Below are 21,791 nucleotides of genomic sequence, written 5' to 3' on the forward strand. Positions count from 1 at the left end.
AAAAATAACAGACAAACTTACGGAAATAAAACCTCTAGAACGCAGGAATTAAGGATCAACCAAAATGGACATAGCAATAGTCTTGTGGACAAAAGTACTGCATTAGTAACTCCACAAGAGAACAAAACCATAAAGCGGGAATAAAGAAAAACCAAGGCAGTAAAGAAGAGAACCTGTTAGTTTATTAAACCAAGAAACCATGCAACACAAAGAGTTCACATGTACAATAGTTAATCTGTCCTCTCTCCAAAATTCACTTATTTGCTAGTCTACTATATCAAGAATCTAACCCTAGAAAACAAAATTGAAAACAATAGATTGGGTCCAAATATAATATCTCTCTGAATGCCAAGAATCAGGGAATATAAGCAACACGAAGCCTAACAATGGTGGAATCTTAATGCATAACTCCAAGATAAGAGATGCTGAAAACAACAAAAATGACAAAGAACTATTCAAGTTACACAAAAACCTTGACAATGAAATGACGTCCAGAGATTATATCTCATACCAAAGTCATAAACATGCAGCATTTCTATCTACATCAAGAAACATTCAAAAATCTTAAGGTAAATTAGGAACACAAACCTCCAGAATGCTTGAAGATCCAGCCAAAATGAGCACCACATCAGTCTGGTAGGCAAAAGAACTGCACTAGTGGACTTTCAACGTGTCCTCAAGAAGCAAAACAGAAAGAAAAAAAAAACAAGAAAGGGAAAAAAGAATCGGTTCATACAAGAAAAGAACCAAAAAAAAAAAAAAAAGAACCGGGACATTCATCAGACCAAGATACCATGTGACAGGAAGAGTTCGCATGTTCAGTAATCAATTCGTAGTGCTCCAAGATTCACTTATTTCCTATACTATATCAAGTATCAAACCTAATTCAAGAAATTGGATAAAAATACAATACCTCTCTAAACTCCAACTTAAAGAAACGAAGTGCTGAAAACCGCAAGGGTTGCGCATGCAACGGATCATTTTCTTGAAACTCGACCCCAACCCCTTCCACAGATTTCAACGCCTGATTTTCTTCTATTCCTTTAAATCTTGGCCTTGAGTGCGGTTGCAGGGAAAAGCACCGCGTTGGTGGATTTTCCAAGATTTCAAGAAACAAGACCAGAAAAACAAAAAAGAAGACAAGAAAGGGAAAAAAAATGGGTTAACTCCACAAGAAAACATAAGAACAATACAAGAAAGGAAAAAAGAACCGGGTGCGCTCGAGGACTTCATTTTCTTCTGTTCCTTGAAAATCTTTGAATTCTTCTTCCATGGACATTGTAGAGAGTAAAGAAGAAATAGAGACTAGAAGAAGAGTGTAAAGAAGAAAGGGAAGAAGAAATAGAGACTGGAAGAAGAGAGTAAAGAACTGGAAGAAGAGAATCTGGAGTTGGTCTCGTCTAAGCTCTGTCTTTTATAGTTAGCTATACAATGCGACTTTTCTGTAGCTACTTCTTTGTTTCTTAAACGCGACTCCTAATATAAAATGAGAAAGAGAGAAACCCTCCAGACTCCCACGTCCCTGCTTGCCGAATTTGCACCCAAACGACGTCGTTATAGGACCAGTCATTCGAAAAGAATAGCCAAAGAAGAGCAGAAATGGAAGAAACCCTATCTGAGCGCGGGAAGTCATTGGCAGCTCCGGTGATTTTCGTGCTCGTATTCTCTTTCCACTTTGTCTCCAATTACATCGAATCCTGCAAAAAGAAGGTTTTTTTTCTTCTTCTTTTTTGCATTATTGTTTGTGTTTTTCTTAATTCTGAGAAGTGATTGGATAATTTCATCTCTTCATATTCTCAGAGTGCTTAATGTACAAATATTTATCATTTTCACAAAATAGCATATGGTATTGCTATTTTGAATAATTCTTTTTTTTGTATTTGTTACGTTTAGAAAGGAGTGAGTGATGTGGATAGTCAATTGCGAGCAGAAATTAAGCAACTGTTGAAGGAGGCTAGTTCTTTGTCGCAGTAAGAGCTATTTTATGTATATTCAGATTTTCTTTTTCTTTTGTTTATGGGATCAAATGACAAACTCTGATGTGATCGGTCCTAATCTGCATGTGACATCTGTAACGTATTATATGGAATTTATCTTGGCTGTACTTCTGCCTCTACAGAATGGTGCAGGTTTACTTGATATGGAAAGTGAAGTCTTTATAGACTTTGTTCAATCAGTAAAAATGATTTAAACTGTTAGATAATCTAATTGAGCAGTAAACATGGAAAAAAACTGAAGCCAAACAGCATGCTTTCTTGTCTATATTTGTTATTATTTATGGAATTATTATCACATCACTAGTTTAGTCGCATTGACTTGGCGTTTAAACCAGTGACCTTGAGTTATCATCTTTTGGTTCATGAATGGTCCAGGTTTAAAAGCATAGACTTAAACAAGGGAGATTTCAAATTGGCTAGATATTGTATAATCTGAATTTAGGATCCTTTTTGGTGAAAGCTGAGTGTTTTCTGTTTTCTTGTTTTCAAAGTTTTGTCTTTGTTTTGTTGCTGGACAATATCATTTTTTTTGTTTATAGCTGAGCAGACCGGTGTTGTTGATATGTAGCTTGCCCCTAAGTGATTTTCTTTGTTGATTGCAGGCCTTCAACATTTGCACAAGCTGCTAAACTAAAAAGAATTGCAGCTGCAAAGGAGAAGGAACTTGCAAAATGTAGGAAATTTGCTGTTTTAAGTTGCTTCTAGGAATGATCTTTTGTAAATTTGGTCTTGAAGATACAAATACAATTAAGTGCCCATGTAAATCATATGATAAAGTGTATATACATGTTAGGGAGAAATCCAGGATTATGTTGCAATCTCTGAACAACTCTTGTATATTCCTGTGTATAAGCTTCTTTGCTTGATTCTAGTGCCACAATTAAGTTATGCACATAGTTCAAAATATACTGATCTGGAATGTTTCTGAACATAAAGATGGTTTATAATGATCATTGGGTCTTCCTTTTTGATGATTTCTGCTATTTGTTCTCATGTCTGTGTGACGCACTCCAGAATTGCCAGTTTCAGGAAGTCCATGCTGCTATTTTAGCCTTGATGAGGTTTTGTGTAACTCTATATAAAAATAATAGTCGTCTAACCATATTAGTTCTTGTTCTTTCTGTTCTTTTGGTGTAGTATATCTGTAATGCCATTTCATCTTCCTTGGGTATTCTGCAGAGGTTACTGTATTTACCATTCCTTGATGTAATTCTTCTTATGGTTCTTATGATAGTTTTTTAGGCTTCCTTGTAATGCTGTATTCATTTTTCATTAACTGCTTTATGTTTTCATTATTTCCACCAGTGAGCTTGTTCCACTGCATCTGTCATATCATGTGCATATCTATATGCAATTTTCTAAGTTCTTGAAGTACCATGCAGATCAAGAGATGCACAACAAGGATATGAACTTTTCATTTGGTATATATGAAAAGCTTCTAATTATATCAAAGGTTATTCAGATAAGATTTGAATATCTGAGAGGATTTATTTTCACAATTGAAATTCTGTGGATTTTACTCAGCTGTTTGCTTCACAGGTTGTTACATACATTGCGCTGATTTTATGGTTCTGGAAAATACCTGTGACCAGAATATCTGATCAACTTGTGCATCCTTTTGGTATTCCTTTATTCCCTCATTACATCTTGGTTTTGGTTCATTCATCCAAGTACCTTGCAATTCGTTGATTCTCACCATAGTTGCCCAGTAAATGCATATTTAGTAGTTACTGCAAGCTTCAGAGTCAGACTAATGTTCTTACATTGTTGATCGGCAAAGGGCTTATGTATGTTGATTACATTTGCAGGCAAGTTGCTATCTTGGAGAGCAGGAAATTCTTTGGAAGACCATGTTGTGGTAATGTAGCTAAAATCTATAGTTCATGTTCTTTTTCTTTTTTTCTGTTTGAATTAAGAATATAAGTATAGCTATGTTTTCTACCTGTACTATAAACTGTCTTAATTAGTTCTGAATTGTATGAAAAGTTGTCTCAAGGTTTTGGTTCTATGGTTGACTGAAGTGTCCCTGGTATGTTTCATGTAATGCTCAGAATCAAATATCTTGGTCATACTTCAGGACAATGTGAAAGAAGTAGGAGTTCTTTTGCGATTGTTAACAAGTCATATTAGGAGGAGCTGATTAGAGGATTTTAATACCTAAAGAGAGCTCTCCGGAACCTGCAATGTTCGTCTTTGTTTCTTTATTTATCTGATATTATCTGATTTCTAATGCTTCCGAATTCTTAGTCAGACATTACTATAAAACAAGTATGGAAAGGACATAATTTATTTCACAAGAGCTGAATGTTGGCCCCCTTTTCTTTTCCCTGAAGTTTCTTACTATTATTAGTTTTTCTCCTATATTAATGGGGTAGGAGTAGGCAGTGCACAAAGACTAAAAAAATTATGGACCAGTAGGATCTACTGCTGGATATTTTACAAATGCGGTTCTGATGGTTCATCATATGCCTCTGCAGGTTGGAATCATACCATGGTTGATAGTATCCACCAGGGTCAGCAAATTTATTTGCAGGAAGGGATATTAGTAGCAGAAGTAGATGATTTGGATTAGCCTCTTACATCTCCATCTCCTGTTTTATCTAGTCATCCAGTTCAATTCTAGTCCATTTGTAACTTACACATGTTAATCTAATACTGCCTCGCTGTTGGAAAATCCATGTTGTTGTACAACAAATTGGTTATTTATTCATCGGAAAATTGGTTATTAACACTGCCTCGCTGTTGGAAAATTCGAATATATGCTGTTCATTGGTGGACCTTCTCAGACCTTATGGCTACAGTTTGAAACTCTGAACTTGCTGTAGCTGTTTTCCGCTGAATAACTAGAACACCGTATATAACACCATATATCAGTTGATGCACGATGTGGAGCGTTCAGTGAATTGGAAATGCTACAATACTGTTGAAGTTCAAATGTGGTAAAGGTTGCTTTTGACAATAATAAATTTCGGTTAATTAATCTATTTTTATAGAATAGGAATATTGTTATTTGGGCAGGTGGAGGGAACACAAAATGTACTAATATCCCATCTCAAGCTAATTTCTGTTCATATGGAGATGGCTACTTGTATTCAATCAAAATCAAAACATTATTATTAGTTCATTTCCGTTATCTGGAACTAGGATCCCTGTTTGTTTGTGTTTCCATTTTCAATTTTCAGTTTAGTGGTAAATATATAATTTTGGGTTTTAGGTGATATCTTTCATTTTTATTGATCTTGGATTTTGTTATTAAAAAATACAAAATTAAAGTATAAATTACAAAATACTGTTATTTTAAATAAAAAAGAGGGGGGGGGGTGACTAGACAAATTCTTTTCACTGAAGTCATCAAATAGACCCAAGGTAGGTTAGTTTTCACTACTCTCGGGTTCCCTGAAGATCCAGAATCATAATCTCATTTTATGGCTTGCAATTTTAGGGAAATTATGCACAGCTGATAAAACTATGGCTATCATATGTGATGAGGGCGCAATAGACACACATACTTATCTATTCATTCGATGTCGTTATGCTTGAAGATACCTGACAGCAATCCGACGGATTGTCCGATTTGGATGGCCTAATAGAGAGTGGCCACAAGACGTTAAGTGGGCTACAAGAAAATGGAGAGGAAAACATATCATTAACTTGGCTTATCGTGCACTCTTTGTTGCTTGTATTTATCATATTTGGAGATAACGAAATTTGAGACGCTTTGAGCATACGGAGCGAATATCGAGCATCATAGCCATCATTATTGTGGATAATATTAGGCAGAAGATTATCGGTGTTAATTTATCTCGTTATGTTAGTTCATATGCATTATATAGATTATGGCATATCCCTTGGCCTGTCGAGGGAGAAACCATCAATTGAATACGATCTTGTTTTATTAATGAAACTTACATTTACCAAAAAAAAAAAAAAAAAAAAAAAGAAAAAAGGTCATCAAACGGCCGAATAATTTGAAAAACGTGAGCTACAACAATTGGGCCTTTCATCAGAGGGCCAGAATCTTAAGCCCACAATTTAAACGATAGTCAACATTTTCTAAACGACACCAAAACCCTAACCCTAAGAGAAACCCCCAAATTAATTCAAACGTAACATCGGCAAGGCCGGCTTTCCGGCAACGACAACAAAACCCTGACCCTAACACAAACACCCAAGTCAAAACACCAACTTTTCGGCGATGGGTCGTCTGAAGCTTTTTGACGAAGACGGCGATGCGCCTGGTGACGACTTATCGAAGATTGAAATCAACCGTGAATTCGCCAAACGGTACGAGCACAACAAGAAGCGAGAGGAATTGCAGAGATATGAAGAGCTCAAGAAGCAAGGTCGTGTTGACGCTTCAAGCTCAGATTCGGAAGGATCGTCTTCTGAAGAGGATGAGGAATTAATCAAACCGAGTAAAAGGACAGATGTTGAGTTCTTTGATGCGCTAATTAAGGTGAAAAATCAAGACCCAATTTTGAGGAATAAAGATGCAAAATTGTTCAATTCTGACTCTGACAGTGAGGATACTAGCGATAATGCGAGTGAGGAAAAGGGGAACAGGGAGAAGAAGAAGAAACCAATGTATTTGAAAGATGTTGTTTCTAAGCATTTAATCGAGGCAGGGCCAGAATTTGATGACCAAGTAATGGAAAATGAGAATAATGATGAAATAGGAAATAAGGTGAAGAGTTATTCGGAAGAACAAGAGGAACTGAGGAGGGAGTTTTTGAAAGCGGTGGAGGAGGAGGAAGATAAAGAGGAAGGGGATCTTTTGAGAGTGAAGAATAGTGGGGGTAAAGAGGAGGAAGACGAGGAGGTGGTGGAGATTGGAGGCAAGTTGGATGAGTATTTCGGAGAAGATGGGAAGTTAGACGAGGATATGATGTTTTTGAAGGATTATTTTCGGAATAGGATGTGGATTGATGATGAGAAAAGTAAGCATAGGGGGGATGAGGAGATTGAGTTTTCAGAGGACGAGGAGGAGATAGAGAGGCAGGAGGATTATGAGAGAGAGTATAATTTTAGGTTTGAGGAGAATGCTGGGGATAGGGTTATGGGCCATTCGCGAAAAGTAGAGGGTTCCGTGAGGAAGAAGGATAATGCAAGGAAGTCGCAGAGGGAGAGGAAGGAAGAGAGAATGGCACAGGCTGAGTTTGAAAGAAAGGAAGAGTTGAAGAGGTTGAAGAACTTGAAGAAGAAAGAAATTAATGAGAAATTGGAGAAGATTAGGGAAGTGGCAGGGATTGGGAAGGATGGGAGTGGTTTCTTGGATGAGGATGATTTGGAGGAGGATTTTGATCCTGAGGAGTATGATAGGAAGATGAACGAAGCATTTGGTGATGGCTATTATGAGGCTGAGGACATGGATCCAGAGTTTGGTAGTGATCGGGATGAAGATGAGGTTGGGCTTGAGAAACCAGGCTTTGATAAGGAAGATGAGTTGCTTGGACTTCCAAAGGGCTGGGATGAGGTGAATGAATCTGGAGAAGGTTTCATGTCAGCCAGGCAAAGAATTTTGAAAAATAGGGTGGCAGATGAAGATGAGAAGGATATTAGTGAAGATGGAGATGAGGAGCCTAAAGAGGGAAAGCGGAAAAGAAAGCGGAAACGTAGTGAAGTGGAGAAGGCAGTTAGAGAGCAGTTGATGGAGGAGTATTATAAGTTGGATTATGAGGACACTATAGGTGACTTGAAAACAAGGTTCAAGTACAAACCAGTAAAGGCTAAGAGATATGGACTGACCCCAGAAGAGGTCTTGATGATGGATGACAAGGATTTAAATCAATATGTCTCTTTGAAGAAGCTGGCTCCTTACAGGGAGAAGGAATGGAAGGTGCCTCGTATTAAGACCATCCAACTAAAACAGCAAACCAAGAAATCTCATAATGGGGACACCTCCATTTCCATTAATAAAGATAGGAAGAAGATACGAGGTGATGATAAGGCAACAAGTGAAGTGATTAATGCAGTGGAGACAGAGAAATCAGACCCTGCACAATCAGATGGTGACGCAAGCAATCTATCTAGACGGAGTAAGAGAAGACGCCGTCAAGCTGAGCTCAAGCTATCTCGTTCCAGGCTTATGGCTTATGGGAAAATCCCTTCCAAATCTAAGAGTAATAATCAGAAGTAGAGCCTTGGCAGAAGTTTTTGCATCTATTTTTGTAGGAGGTAATATGATTTAGAAACACAGCTTGTTTTTCATACCTATTTGTTTATTTACCTCTCCTGATCTCTTTGGCACATTTACTTTTGCAATGCTCATCCTTCAGCCATTTGAGTGGTATGATAGAAAAGATAAAGTTACTTAGGCAAGCTAGTGAAATTTGAAAGAAGAATTTTGTTTTAGATTATGATTATGTATCAGAGCTTGTTTAGTGTTCAAGTTACTCAAAGCATCCAACAATTCTAAGGTTAAATACAGAAAACAGTGGTTCTGGTATCAGATCAGAGAATGTTATTTAGCTGAAAGAGTAATTCAAGACTGGGAACTCCATTTAATGGAATGATGATTAATGTGCTCAATGATTGATTTTTCGAGAAAGACTTGTTACCTAGTTTTATGTAAATAATAGAATTGACTAATTATGATTACTTTTGTCCAGTATGTACTACCATTTGTGAAATTTAAGATTTAACCCATGCCATCTGGCGTCTTCACAAGTAAATTTCTCTATTCCCTTTTTACCTTATCAACAGATGCGACTTTATTGTGCGGGACAAACAAATAAATGTGTCAAATTAAGTAAGAAACTGGAAATGTGTAATTGATTGGAGTTATAAGAACCGTGTATATTTAGGTTTTCCCCCTTACCCAAGTTGTTGGGCATATCATGTTTGTCAAACTCAGTTGAGATTGAATGTTTTCCTGTCTGTTCTTTCAGTCTGTAGCTTATATTAACATTAATTAGATAAAATGTTTGTATTCGATCAAAACACTACCTGAAATTGCTAACATCCACTCTCAAGAAAAAAAATAAAAAGGAAATTGCTGGCATCCATGGTCTTTTAAGTAAGAATATTACTGCTGAAAAGTCTGTAGCAACAGTTTTATTGGAGCTTAGACCTTCAGTGCACCTGATTCATATAAATGAAACCAGGTCATATATACTTTATTTCAGCATTTTTTTCGTATTATTTGCTAAAATCAGTGAGTCTGTTTAATTCAGTTCTTCAATCTAATTCAAGCAATTTGTGTTCCAGATACTCAGACAAAATAGTCTTATGTATCAAGATAACAGATCCAATTCTTTTACGACCAACAGTGGATGAAGACCACCCTTGATTCTCCATTTAGTAAACTATGGTGTTTCAACATTTGGTCCTCCCCAGTTGCAAGATATGCTGTCATTCAGATTTCAGAAGACAATTCCAGCTTGCAGTTATTTTTATTTTTTTTTCCAGTTTACCCACTAAGCAATTTTGGAAGGTTGTCGTTGTTGTCCCTTGTCTCCATGGCACAAGATTGTATGTACTGCTGATAGTCATCAGATCAAGAAGAGAGCAACGGTGGTTCATGGTGTCCACGTATATGCTGGAGGCATGTAGATGAGGTGCCATCAAACTTGTTTGAGCCATGGAGCAATAAGCGTAATAAATTTGCTTGAGGTTCAACTGCACTTGAGATTCTATCGCAATGGCTATGCAGCAAACTTGTTGACTAATTTTAGGTCCTACCGATCTTTGACAGCATGTTAAACTGTACTTTAAAGTATATTATTCAATGGGTAGAGATTTTTGCGCTACAGAACTGCTTCACTTTGCATCGACCGATGACGTCTTCTTTCAGTTTGTTACTGTCTATCATTTACTTGAAGCCTCCGTCTGTGAAACAGCTAAGAGTTTATATTTGCAAATGCTGAAAGGGCTTTCCAAGTTTGTCATTTTCGTTGCGCCAAAAGTGTTATTAATCTGTCTCAATCTCAAAGTAATAGAATGGGATAATTTGAGCATTAACTTGTTGAATATACGGTATAGCAGAACAACCACATAACAACCTAAAACCTGCCTGTATTATCATACTCAATAAATTACAGAAATAAAGCATGTGATATATATGTTCTTGCTGGCAATTCAACTTCCCATCCCACACCCTAAGACTATGTAATCAAAATTCAAACGCGTGCAACTTAAGGGCACTTAGATTCACCCTTAGAGTTCTTCAAGTCCCTATAACAAGGGCACTCATCCTTGTTCCCAAAAGTCCCTGACGGCACACAGTTGCACTTTGTGCAACATATCCCACAGTACTTGAGGCACCGGTCTTTCCGGCTGGCTAGCGAGCATCGAACATCACACTTCCCCTTGCAGAAGGCCGAAAGGTCCGATGGTGGATCTTGATCCGCAGTCGTTGTTTCAAGCATGGTGGTGAGGAGGAGGAGGAGGGCGGGTAGGATAGTTGCCATTGTCAACAACTTCATTTTTTAACTACCTTTTTTTCTTCTTTATTTTATCAACTGGGAATCAGTTGCTGATATGTTGGAGGTGTGGAGAGGCTTGCTTGTGAGAAGATAACATTGTACTGGGAATTTATAATATGGTATTGGGTGTGCATATATGCAAATAAAATTAATGTGATTGGACTCCAGTGATTTTCAGCAAAGTTTTTTGGTCTACCTGCCTTTAAAGAGCAGATAATTTCAATTAAATGAAAAGTATTAATGATTTGTTAAAAATGTACCACAAAGTTCCAAATTAATCCATAATAATTACTAGTGCTAAAAACTATATATATAAGTGCACTTAAATTATAAATATACATATATATTAGCATTTTCGGCACGCGTAAATGTTTTTTAACTATGGAATTAAGTATATTTCTTTTAAATTGTCCCACATATTCATCGTATTTATGATAAATGAAGGAAATAATATTTTAGAATAAAATAAAACAATACAATGGAAAAAACAAATAAATACGAGAGAGAAACTTTTTCCAGCCCTTCACTGCATATATAGGTCTGTAAGGAATACAATTTTGATCACTCTATCCAATTATTATTATAGGCAATCTAATTGTACCATTTTACATATATATATGATATGATGTGTAGTATTTCACAGCCCCAAATAAATTACTGATTGGTGTGTCATATAGATGAACACACATTAGTTGAAGGCAGTCAAGGGCACTTGGGGTTCCCCTTGGAGTTCTTCATGTCCCTATAGCAAGGGCACTCGTCCTTGTTCCCATATGTCCCCGACGGCACGCAATGGCACTTCTCGCAGCATATCCCGCAGTACTTGAGGCACCGGTCCTGCCGCCCCGCCTTGGAGCACCGAACCGAGCATTTCCCATCGCAAAAACTGGAGTCGTCGTCCCCCATCGCAGAGGTGATCATAATGAGGACGATGGCGAATACAAGAATCCTTGACTTCATTTTGTCCATCTGTTTGAACTTCCTAGACACTCTACGCAATTTTAGTCAGTACTCATATATAGTGATTGTTTGATCATAGTCGAAACGTGACGCCTGAATGGTTATTAGAGGTTTTAAAGATTTAAACGGCATTGTTGTTAACAGTTATAACTTTTGACACAACAACAAATGCTTGATTCAACAGTTACAAAAGCACGACATGATAGAGATCATTGGGAATCGACGTATAAATAACACCAAGCAATAGGAGGGATATGAAGTAATTAGTACCTGAAGTTGGTGAACAAAATTCTTGGCTATGAGAAAATTAAAGTAGCTCAAAGATTGGGGGGAAAAGATGTGAAGAGGTGAGTTGAAATGTTGAAGAGTGGGAGGTGGATTGTTGGTATTTATAGAGTAAAAGGTGGGGAGTTTTTGCTCACATTGCAGCGTGATGCAGTGGGGTTTCTTTGCTTAAAATCCATAACAAACTTTTATGAGATACGTACCCGCCTTCATTTCTGTAGGCAACTGACGTGCTTATGCTTATTCATTTTTCCTACTTGAAGGGACTACAATCTTTTTCTAGATTCATCTCTTACCGAATTCTGAGGAGGGGTGTTTGCAATAATTTTTGTGTTTCTTGTATTAAAAAATGCAAGTTAAACAGTAATAAAAAGTTGGGAGTATTTGAAAATAAAAGTTAAAAGTAAAAAAAAAAATTGAAGTTCGAGAATATTTTACAATTTGGATTATCGCACCATCCTCCTTTAAGGTTTGTACGGAAGTATACTATAAGCCCTGATTTTCCCTTTCGGAACAAGAAGAATTAAAGTTCTAATACTCCTTATCTTTGGTTTAGTTTAGTAGTTTAGCTATGGTCCAGTCTTGGGACTGCATCTCTCATAATAAATTCAATAATAGAAGAAAGATTTATTTAGACTTTGGCGTATCCCTTGGCCTGTCGAGGGAGACACCAACTGATGACTTCCATGTTGTACTGTACTACAATGTTATTAATGAAACTTACATTTACCCGGTGAATTAGAACATTGTTCATAGGTCGGAAGAATAGGGGGGGAATTTCATCCAATTCGTACAAAGCTTCTCTACCCCCGAGACGAATACCAACCAATATTTGACTCCTTTTCTACGCAACAGAAGTACTCACACACCTTCTCTTGATGAATGGGCGTAGGGAGATGAGACTCTATAAGAATATAAACTGAGCTTTGCCTTCATAGAAGGATCTTTGGATTTATGTCTATGTTCTGAAAGAGAAGTTTGGTAATTATACATAAATCCCCTGTGATTTGATTATCATTCGTTGGTTCAAATTTATCGAATTTGTTGATATTAGTGATTAAAAATTGAATGAAAATTCATACTTATCTCCGATTGACATATTACTAACTTTTTACAAGGTAAATAAATCTTTTTCTAATTATACTATCCTTATACATTTTCACACGCTAATGTATATGAAAAGATATATTTTCACGTCTATAAACTACATGGATCTACATGTAATTTTCAAATTTCAAGAAAGAATGGTGTAATTATTCCTTACAATTTCACTAATAAGTTGAAGTAGGTAGGGACTTGCTTATAATTTTTTGTTTAAATCAATTTAACTTAAGCAATTTAAAAGCAGAATTCGTGAAATAAAAGCACTTTTTTCTTAACTAATTAGTTCCAACATTTACAAACACCACCCTAGAAAATTATAACAAATGCATATACTGTCCGAATTTACAATAAAAATCACTATTTTCCTATTAATAAAAGTTGACATGCATAGGTCATAAATTCATTTCTTCATTATTTTATCTTCATTCATATATGTAATTATATTTTATTAATTTAGGATGAAGCTCACATTTATTTTTGTGATGAATTTACTATTTTGCCAAAAAAGAATTATAAAATAATAATAATAACAATAGATAAAAAGTGGAAGCAATGGACTCATACTCATCTAAGCAGGCCCAAGCCTAATTAAAGTTGGCTAATGGGCCCAAGGCCCATTAAGGAAAATAGAGGTGCCTCCTGCAATGAGAATGGTCTGCTCACGCCGCAGCAAAATCCACTCGAGGCGATTACGTGGGTGGTTCTGATTGGATCGAATTACTCAATAATGCTGGAACCGAGTTTACTTGCGTCAATCACAAACTGTTCGCGCTCGTAACACCATCTTCTCATCAGACCCAGACTTGTTTGAACACGTCACGGATCGCTAGATTTTTAAACAACGTGTAAACACATAAGTGGGTTCGTTGCGGACTCTTCGGTGAGGTTGAGCATAGGGAATTACTACCCGTCCCACTATTTATTTGAGCTAATTTGTCAAATGCGTGTGAATAAACCAAGGAAGACGCTGGAAAAGGGTGGTTGCTCCCATGGCTTACGTCGAGAGAGGTAATTTTCGTTGTTTTTTCTTCGCCATTAACAATTAATCGGAGTGCTTTTTTCTTTCTAATCAAACGTGAATTTGATGGATTTGTTCTAATTTTGCATTCTTGGCTCCTATATTTGCAATTATTCTAAATATTTGGTACTGGGTATTTGGTTTGTTGATCTTATTCACGTGTGCGGTTTGCTGCTTATACGTATCTTTGAATCTTCCTGTAATGAGAATCTGTTATCGTTTTGAGCAATTGATCGATCATTCATTTTAAATATTTGCGGCGTTTTTATTGGAAACTAGGAATTATTTGCATTAGGGCATGTTTTCAGGAATTGGGGGTTGGACGAAGTCTTCGCTGAAGTATGTTTTGGTAGGGCGGACGGTGTATATTGTTAAAGTTTTCGTGAAAGATAGATTGGAAACTTAATTTATGCATTAGTATTTGTCCTAAACCTGAGGTCCTGAATATTACATTTTAAAGTTGAATACACTTTGTTATGTTGTTTAATGCTATACAAATGTTTTTGGATAAATTGATTATTATGTGCATTAAACAGTTAGCTAGCTGATTTCCGGAAGAACCAAGACAGTCAATCTGGGACCAGGGTGTATTACTCATTACAGAGCAACAAAAACATAAAGAAATGCTATATTAAAATATATATAGAAATTATTGTGCATTACATGTGAGTGAGAAAAAGTTAATTCTGATTCCCCTCTTTGTGTTGTGAGGTGGGGGTAGGGTGGTGAGTGGAACTTAGATGGGTAGAAGTTTACCTGTAATTTAAGCAATTTAGATTGCTTAGGATAAGCATGGCTCCATACCGCCACCCTTACTTTCCATGGTGGGTACATTGGTGGAGACTTATGAGCTTCTTAAGCATTCTATTCAATGGTATATCAAGAAATGTCTTATGCTTGAACTGTCACTTCTGTGTGTTTTACGCTTTCTGAATGTTTCGTTTTACACGAGTATATTAGTCCTAACTAGAAGCTCCTTTAGTGTGGTTCGCCCTTGGCTGTTTGCGTGTCTGAATTCTGCAGTAAAAAGCCTTGACTTGATCAATATCTTATGCAATGATTTTCAAGTATTTGTATGTTTGATCTTCTTTATCAACTGAAAGGAGAAATCTGGGAAATGTTTGAATGTACCTTTATCAGAAAGATGTACACGATATCTCTCCACTCTATGTTCTAGCTACATCTTGATGAGTGCATCCTCCTATTTGAATTCATTTGCCAGGTGTTGTCAAATCTAAGAGATCAATATGGCGATTAAGAACTATCACAGATTTCTTCTGGGCCATCATCAATTTCATTGCGGCCTTCTTTGCAACAATGTTTTCGGTAACCTTGAGCCCCCTCTTTCAAACTTATGCATTAACATGTAATCCTTAAGATGTGATCATGTGCTGATTGTCCCCTACCTTCTGCAGATGGAGAAGACTGAAGCTTATCGGAAAGGATCCGGTGCCAGCAAGAAATGGGACGGCGGTGGTCCAGGAGGTCCTGGAAACGGTCCATATGGTGGTGGTCCACGTGGGCCACCTCGTGGAATGAATAATGTTCGAGGAATTGATCACAGTAAGTGTTTATTCATTGTTTCTTGTACTAATGCTTGTTCACCTTTGACTCATACTACATTATTTAACTTGAAATATCTTTTTTCTCAAACCTCAGGCTCTCTTCCTGCATGCGGCTCTTGCTGCGGAGGTTGATGAGGTGGCCGATCCACCATCAAAATCTCTTGGATGCATTTCTATAACCCACTTTATGGATTGTAAAATAGGTTTTACCTTGTAAGAAAGAACCGAGTTTCTAAAACTTCTTACCTCAGCTTGAATACATCTCCAGTTCGGAAGTCGGAAGTTTTTTACTTCTTAACTGTTTAATGTATTACAAGTTTCTTCTGGTTGTGTGCATTTGAAATTGAAAATGTTACTATTTCATTGAATATTTAATCTTGTTCCCGTATAAATATAGAATCAGTAATTGAAATTCGAGAATATTAACTTATGTAAATTATTGAAAGGGTGAATTACAACAAGCTTTATTGAGATTTGGCATAATTACGGTTATTTTTTTTATTTCGCATAATTATGGTTACCTTCTTGATTTTGAAGGTCGTCTAACAATTTGCTTAGTACGTTAGCTTTTTATTTTTGTGATGCGCTGATAAAAAATGTCGTCGTTGATTATGAGTTATATTTATATTTATTTTTTAAGTTTTTTTATGAATTAAGTGAATTTTATTTTTACAATTTTTTAAAATTTTCTATCAACATCATTCAATTTTTTTAAAAAAAAAACAAAAACAAAAACAAATACAGAAAAAGCAAAATTGACAATTTCATAAGTTCATTTAAACATTATATAATTTTATTAACTATTAGAAAGTATTTATAATTTTTTTAAATAACGAAAGAATATTTTTAATTATATTAAATTTAACTAGAGTTAATTATATTTACCCTTATTAAAAAACTAATATGCACGGTACACTCGAGTACAGTTCAACATTAGTCCATTTAACATTTTTTCACTCTGTAGTTTTTATTTGCATATATCATTTCTATGCAAATATGAACAAACCAACTATTTCTTATTGAAGGCAACTGCTGCCGAAACTGTCTACGCCGCTCACTCGAATCCTACCCAAATATGTGTGGTAAAATACTGATGTTATCATATGAAACCTAGCGTAATCAACCACATTTACTTGATTTGACAATTACCAAAATGTACGAGGACATGCATATTGCGCTATTTGGTTATAAGCAAGTCGCAATTCCCATCATGTTATAAAGTAGAATCTAGCTTTCACAAAACAAGAATCGTATTCTCTACTAAAATAAAAATCAGTAAAAGATTAGTCAAAATAGACAAGAACCAAGCCCTTGATTTAGTACTTCATTTCCTATCGTGATTTTCCAAATGGTTAAATGTAATTTACCCTTTGTAACATAGGAATATTCAAAAGATATTCTATTAGTAAAATAGTAAATTATTTCCTGTTTTTTTTAAACTGAAGAATGCATGTAAAAAGTTTTGTCGCTTTATTTAAAAAAAAAACAATAAATTAATTTGCTTTTTTGTTTAATAAGAAAGTTTTACTCATTTCCTAAGTCGGCCTGCATTTTTCCATATTATAAAGTATAGTTTTTAGGTTAACATTATGAGCGGTTAGTTAGATATCCTAAGGGCCTGCATTATCCCCGAAGACCCTTAAATGTCTAAAAATATTGCATGGTCGAGAAGCCTTTAAATCTTGGTATCCTGAAAAAAAAACATGAAATTACTAATTTCCATCCCTGATGTTTAATTGTGACCGACAGGATAGAAGGTGGTTGTTTCTGTTTTCTCTGTGTTTACAACCTGAAAATTACGTACAACGTTATCATCTGCTAATTTCACAAACCTCAAAACAAAACAAAAACGAAAAGATCAAGAAAAAGAATCAAACAATTCCGTTCCTTATCTATTAGCAATTAGCTACAAAAATGAAATCAGTACAACTTGTTGCCTCTTCAATCAAGGAGGATGAGTTGCCATCGGAATTTATCAGGCCGGAGAACGAGCAACCCCGTTTAACCACGTTCCAGGCGCAGCATGTGCAGGTGCCGGTGTTGGATTTTGGCACCGGAGAGACAGAGAAGCTTGTGGAATTGGTGGTTGATGCAAGCAGGAAGTGGGGGTTGTTCCAGATTGTGAACCATGGGATCCCAAATGAGGTGATAGGTAATTTGCAAAATGCTGGGAAGCAGTTCTTCGACCTGCCGCAGAAAGAGAAAGAGAGGTATGCAAAGGATCCAGAGAGCAAGTGTATTGAGGGATATGGGTGCAGGCTCAAGAATGGTTGGGTTGATCACTTGTTCAACAAGATATGGCCCCCCTCCGCCATTGATTATCGCTTCTGGCCTACAAATCCACCTCAATATAGGTACTATTACTATAATTATTCGAAAATTCGAGCCGGAACTAGGTTCGGATTAAATTTTTTTAATTATTTAAACCCATATTTTGAATTTTTTGTGATTGATCCATGTCATGTTGCATAGTGGTCCTCTTCTTTCTACATGTATGTTGAAAAGGGGTAAATATTTGGGAAAAAGATGCAAATTTAGTTCTGTAAATTATGGATTGATAATTTTGATCTTATAATTTTAAATATTATAGCAATTTTTATCCTTTTCGGCCAATTTGGCCAGAAAATCTCATGTAATCAACCATGTCAATATCTAAATTGGGGTTTTCAATAAATTTGGTGACATGACAATCAAGAATAATTTTTACTTTTTTAGAAAAATAACATGTCCAAAAAAAAAAAATACCACTTGATGATATTACAAGTTTTTCCAAGTTGTAATTTTTTTTAAAAAATATGTTGGACTGTCATATCATCAAATTCGACGAAAGCCTCAATTTAGGTGTTGACATGACTGATGATATGGAATTTTGGCTGGAAATAACTAAAATTTGCCATAATTTTAAAGTTACAAACCAAATTGCAAATTTTAATTTGAACAGAATTAAGATTGCTACCTCCTAACTTATAGAATTAAAAATGTGTATTTTTTCCTAAATATTCTAGTACTTATCTGTAAAATGGTCAAATTATACTAATACCATATGTCTAGAATGTTTTACATTTTATCCTAAAATAAATTTGATCAAATCAAACTAATCATATAACTATATTTTAATTTTTTGATTGATTTATTTTTGCGTATTTAACATAGGAAAAAGAATGACATTTCGATCTTTTTAATCATAATTTCTTTGCAAAAAAAAAAAAATAGAAGAAATATCAGCATAATTATTCAAATATAAATTGAGAGTAAATTTTGATAATTTGATAACTTATCCTTATAAACGATATTAAAAACATATATATCTACTGGCAGTACACGCACACGCAATGCATAACCAAATAAAAAAGTTACAATAAAAATATTAATACACAATAAGAATTATTGAATTTACGTTAAATGGCATCTGCAGGAGCGCTGCAGAAGAGTATGCAAAACATCTACACGAAGTAGTGAACAAGCTGTTGAGATGCCTGTCAGTGGGAGTGGGGCTGGCAGCGGAGGATCTGAAGACGGCCATAGGAGGGGAGGAGTTGAACTACAACATGAAGATAAACTACTATCCGCCGTGCCCCCGCCCGGACTTGGCTCTCGGGGTTCCTGCCCACACTGACCTCTGCGCCATCACTATCTTAGTACCAAACGAAGTTCAGGGACTCCAAGTCTTTCAAGATGAAAATTGGTACGATGTTGCCTATATTCCTAATGCCCTAATCATCCACATAGGGGACCAAATTGAGGTATGTTTTTTACATCTCACATTTCTAATGTATTAATTTTCTTACAAACTCCTTATCTATACGCATAGGATTTTCCTATTACAAATCGTATTTCATCTCTTGCTCTATTCAACATACACATGTCACGTGTATAAAGATGACATCACGTATTTTATTTAGAGAAAAATTTTATACACATGGCATGTACAGATTGAATAGAGTAGAAAATGCAACATAGTAGAAAACGAAAAACAGTTTGCAACAAAAAAACAATTCCAATGGGCTAAAAAGTATCTCAATATACAATAATAAATTTTATATCTCGTGAAACAAATTCATACTCAATTTCCCTATTTGGAGAATGAAGTCTTGATTTCGATTCGATTAATCAAAGTACGAACACCCTTAGAAGAAGTACATGATGATAATCAATGTCTTTAATTAATTAATTATTTATTCACACCATTAACATTATCATTAATTAGTACACTAGTTAGGTAATTAATAATTAATTAATTCACACCATTAACATTGTCATTAATTAGTATACTAGTTAGGTAATTAATTAATCAATTATGTATGTATTAATAATTAATGAAAGGGTAATTAATTTTGGTGGTAGATACTGAGCAATGGGAAATACAAGGCGGTGTTTCACAGGTCAGTAGTGAACAAGGAGAAGACGAGGATGTCTTGGCCGGTGTTCATGGAGCCACCACCACATCTTGAAATCGGCCCACATCCTAACCTTATTTCTGAACAAAATCCACCCAAATATAAGACCAAGAAATTCAGTGATTATGTTTATTGCAAGCTCAACAATCTTCCCCAGTGATTAATTAATTAAGTTCCTATTTTTCGTTTATTTTATGTATCTAATATATATATATATATATATATATATATATATTAGGACCACTACTATAGGCTTATAGTAGTGTGGACTAGATGTACGTTTTTTCGTATTTTTTTTAATAAATTAATTGTCTATTTAAACTCTTACAGTTAGAAAATTAAAAGATTAATTTGTTTGTTACGTAAGAGAAATTATGTTTTCACAAACTAAGTCTGATTTAACCTAATCAATTACATTTTAAGTATACTATATTTATCATGAGATTGATTATTCTTCTTAAACTATACAATAATCACATAATAAGTATATTACATTTGTCGTTATGTATTTTGATGTAGATGTTGGTATTACACCTTCTATTCACAAGGGCAAAAAAGTAATTTTATATATTATACATACACTCTACCATACTACATAATTTCCAACACCACTATAAATACTCAAAATATTATATTTTACACCAAGTTACTGTTCAGTAATTTTGACCTCTCATACACACTGGAAAAATCCTCTCGTAAACTATAAACTTTTACTTGGTGCACAATTATATCATAGATAAAATTTTTATTTCATCCTTTCGTTAAAATTACAATCACATCATATTTGATTCGGTCTAGGTAGTTTTTATTTTTTTTACTGCATTTTTTGTTCTTTTTCCAACTTTTGAGGTAAAAAATTAGAAATCGTAAATATTTGCAAAATTAAAATAAATGGGTTTGAAACTCCAACTACCAGTCATAAATGATCCGAACAAACAAGTTAGCACGAACAACTTCTCATCGTCCGACAACATTGGAAATGGGACATCCCATATCAAAAAGTGCAGTCTTTTCAATCCCAACTACTTTATATGTTATTTATTCAGAAATATATATATATGTATCTATATAATATTCATTGAGTGTAAGGATTTTAAAATAATTTATTTAATTGATAAAATATGTTATTGAATTATTGATAAAATATATTTGATTATTTCCACAAATTAATACTTTTTATGTATGATATTTTGATTTTATCAATAATTTTGATAAATTATTGATCATTTTACTTATTTCTCTCTCATTGAATTAAATAAATGAATTACGCACACACGTACCACGTTTCCCAAGATTACGTTTCTAGAATTAGGTAGGAATTGAGCGTGGTATAAAATACCTTTATCTTTTGCGTGTAGGCTTTATTTTTCTAATTATTATGTAAAAAATAAGGATGATTTGTGAAAACAAATCATAAATCGAGGAATATAAATATAATTATTTTTTAAATATACGTCTGACATGAAACTTAAACTCATAATGTGTATATTGAGTAAAGTATAAAATATAACATATAAATTTGAAATATAAGGTCTCCTATATATGCCCGACTACAGCATAAATGCAATTTTCATTATATATCTTTTGTATTTTGATGTTTAGTTCTTTATCTTTTTAGGGTAGTAAAATAAGTCCTGCAACTTTAATTTTTTGTCCTTTTGGCCTTTTAGTCGCCGAAGTTTGCAAATATTGCAAGAAAAAAAAAGCATGTGGTTTTCTAAATTTACAGCTTTTGTTCCCAATGGTCAATTTCTGTTCGCATAGAAGTAAATCTTTTGTCCTATCCTTTTTGCATTTTGATATTTTAGTTTTTTTTATCTTTTTAGGGTAGCAAAATAGATCGTATAATTCATTTTTTCGCGATTTTGACCAATTAAATTGATTAATGACAACAAAATTAAGCTTGAAATTAAAAGATCAAAATAACAAAAAATTAAAAACTTACAAGATTTGTTTACTACCTCAAAAAGTAAAGTACTAAGACATCAAAATGTAAAAATATAATATAAAAATGGATTAAATACAGTTATCATCCTTAAAGT

General features: G+C 34.7%; 6 protein-coding genes and 1 long non-coding RNA gene across 8 annotated transcripts; 4 read left to right on the top strand and 3 right to left on the bottom strand.

The window, feature by feature from the left end:
- LOC110011591 lies at positions 248 to 1,417 on the bottom strand. Its single transcript, XR_002286602.1, has 2 exons — positions 589 to 1,417; positions 248 to 425 (listed from the first exon to the last, which is right to left on the bottom strand). It is a non-coding gene; the product is annotated as an uncharacterized LOC110011591 (long non-coding RNA).
- LOC105155392 lies at positions 1,498 to 4,741 on the top strand. Its single transcript, XM_011071266.2, has 7 exons — positions 1,498 to 1,710; positions 1,894 to 1,970; positions 2,600 to 2,670; positions 3,380 to 3,450; positions 3,537 to 3,618; positions 3,806 to 3,855; positions 4,475 to 4,741. The coding sequence occupies exons 1-7, from the start codon at positions 1,600 to 1,602 to the stop codon at positions 4,541 to 4,543; spliced, it is 531 nt and encodes a 176-aa protein (XP_011069568.1). The 5' UTR covers positions 1,498 to 1,599; the 3' UTR covers positions 4,544 to 4,741.
- LOC105155393 (protein KRI1 homolog) lies at positions 5,999 to 9,322 on the top strand. The gene is made up of 2 exons (XM_011071267.2): positions 5,999 to 8,171; positions 9,204 to 9,322. Exon 1 carries the CDS (start codon positions 6,193 to 6,195, stop codon positions 8,131 to 8,133), a length of 1,941 nt encoding a protein of 646 aa, XP_011069569.1. The 5' UTR covers positions 5,999 to 6,192; the 3' UTR covers positions 8,134 to 8,171; positions 9,204 to 9,322.
- LOC105155464 (peamaclein-like) lies at positions 10,010 to 10,649 on the bottom strand. Its single transcript, XM_011071338.2, has one exon. It carries the CDS (start codon positions 10,418 to 10,420, stop codon positions 10,130 to 10,132), a length of 291 nt encoding a protein of 96 aa, XP_011069640.2. The 5' UTR covers positions 10,421 to 10,649; the 3' UTR covers positions 10,010 to 10,129.
- Positions 10,913 to 11,734, bottom strand: LOC105155394 (peamaclein). Of its 2 annotated transcripts, none has more exons than XM_011071269.2 (2): positions 11,651 to 11,734; positions 10,913 to 11,402 (listed from the first exon to the last, which is right to left on the bottom strand). In XM_011071269.2, the coding sequence occupies exon 2, from the start codon at positions 11,387 to 11,389 to the stop codon at positions 11,123 to 11,125; it is 267 nt and encodes an 88-aa protein (XP_011069571.1). In that variant the 5' UTR covers positions 11,390 to 11,402; positions 11,651 to 11,734; the 3' UTR covers positions 10,913 to 11,122. The 2 variants fall into 2 exon arrangements, with proteins under 2 accessions (XP_011069571.1, XP_011069570.1); XM_011071268.2 differs by having other exon boundaries at positions 10,913 to 11,411.
- LOC105155395 (selenoprotein K) lies at positions 13,630 to 15,764 on the top strand. The gene is made up of 4 exons (XM_011071270.2): positions 13,630 to 13,777; positions 15,010 to 15,113; positions 15,203 to 15,350; positions 15,447 to 15,764. The coding sequence occupies exons 1-4, from the start codon at positions 13,759 to 13,761 to the stop codon at positions 15,482 to 15,484; spliced, it is 309 nt and encodes a 102-aa protein (XP_011069572.1). The 5' UTR covers positions 13,630 to 13,758; the 3' UTR covers positions 15,485 to 15,764.
- LOC105155397 (flavonol synthase/flavanone 3-hydroxylase-like) lies at positions 16,969 to 19,909 on the top strand. Its single transcript, XM_011071271.2, has 3 exons — positions 16,969 to 17,706; positions 18,768 to 19,095; positions 19,697 to 19,909. Exons 1-3 carry the CDS (start codon positions 17,267 to 17,269, stop codon positions 19,907 to 19,909), a joined length of 981 nt encoding a protein of 326 aa, XP_011069573.1. The 5' UTR covers positions 16,969 to 17,266.

The sequence above is a fragment of the Sesamum indicum genome, linkage group LG2 (assembly GCF_000512975.1).
Source record: "Sesamum indicum cultivar Zhongzhi No. 13 linkage group LG2, S_indicum_v1.0, whole genome shotgun sequence".
Classification (NCBI taxonomy): Eukaryota; Viridiplantae; Streptophyta; class Magnoliopsida; order Lamiales; family Pedaliaceae; genus Sesamum; species Sesamum indicum.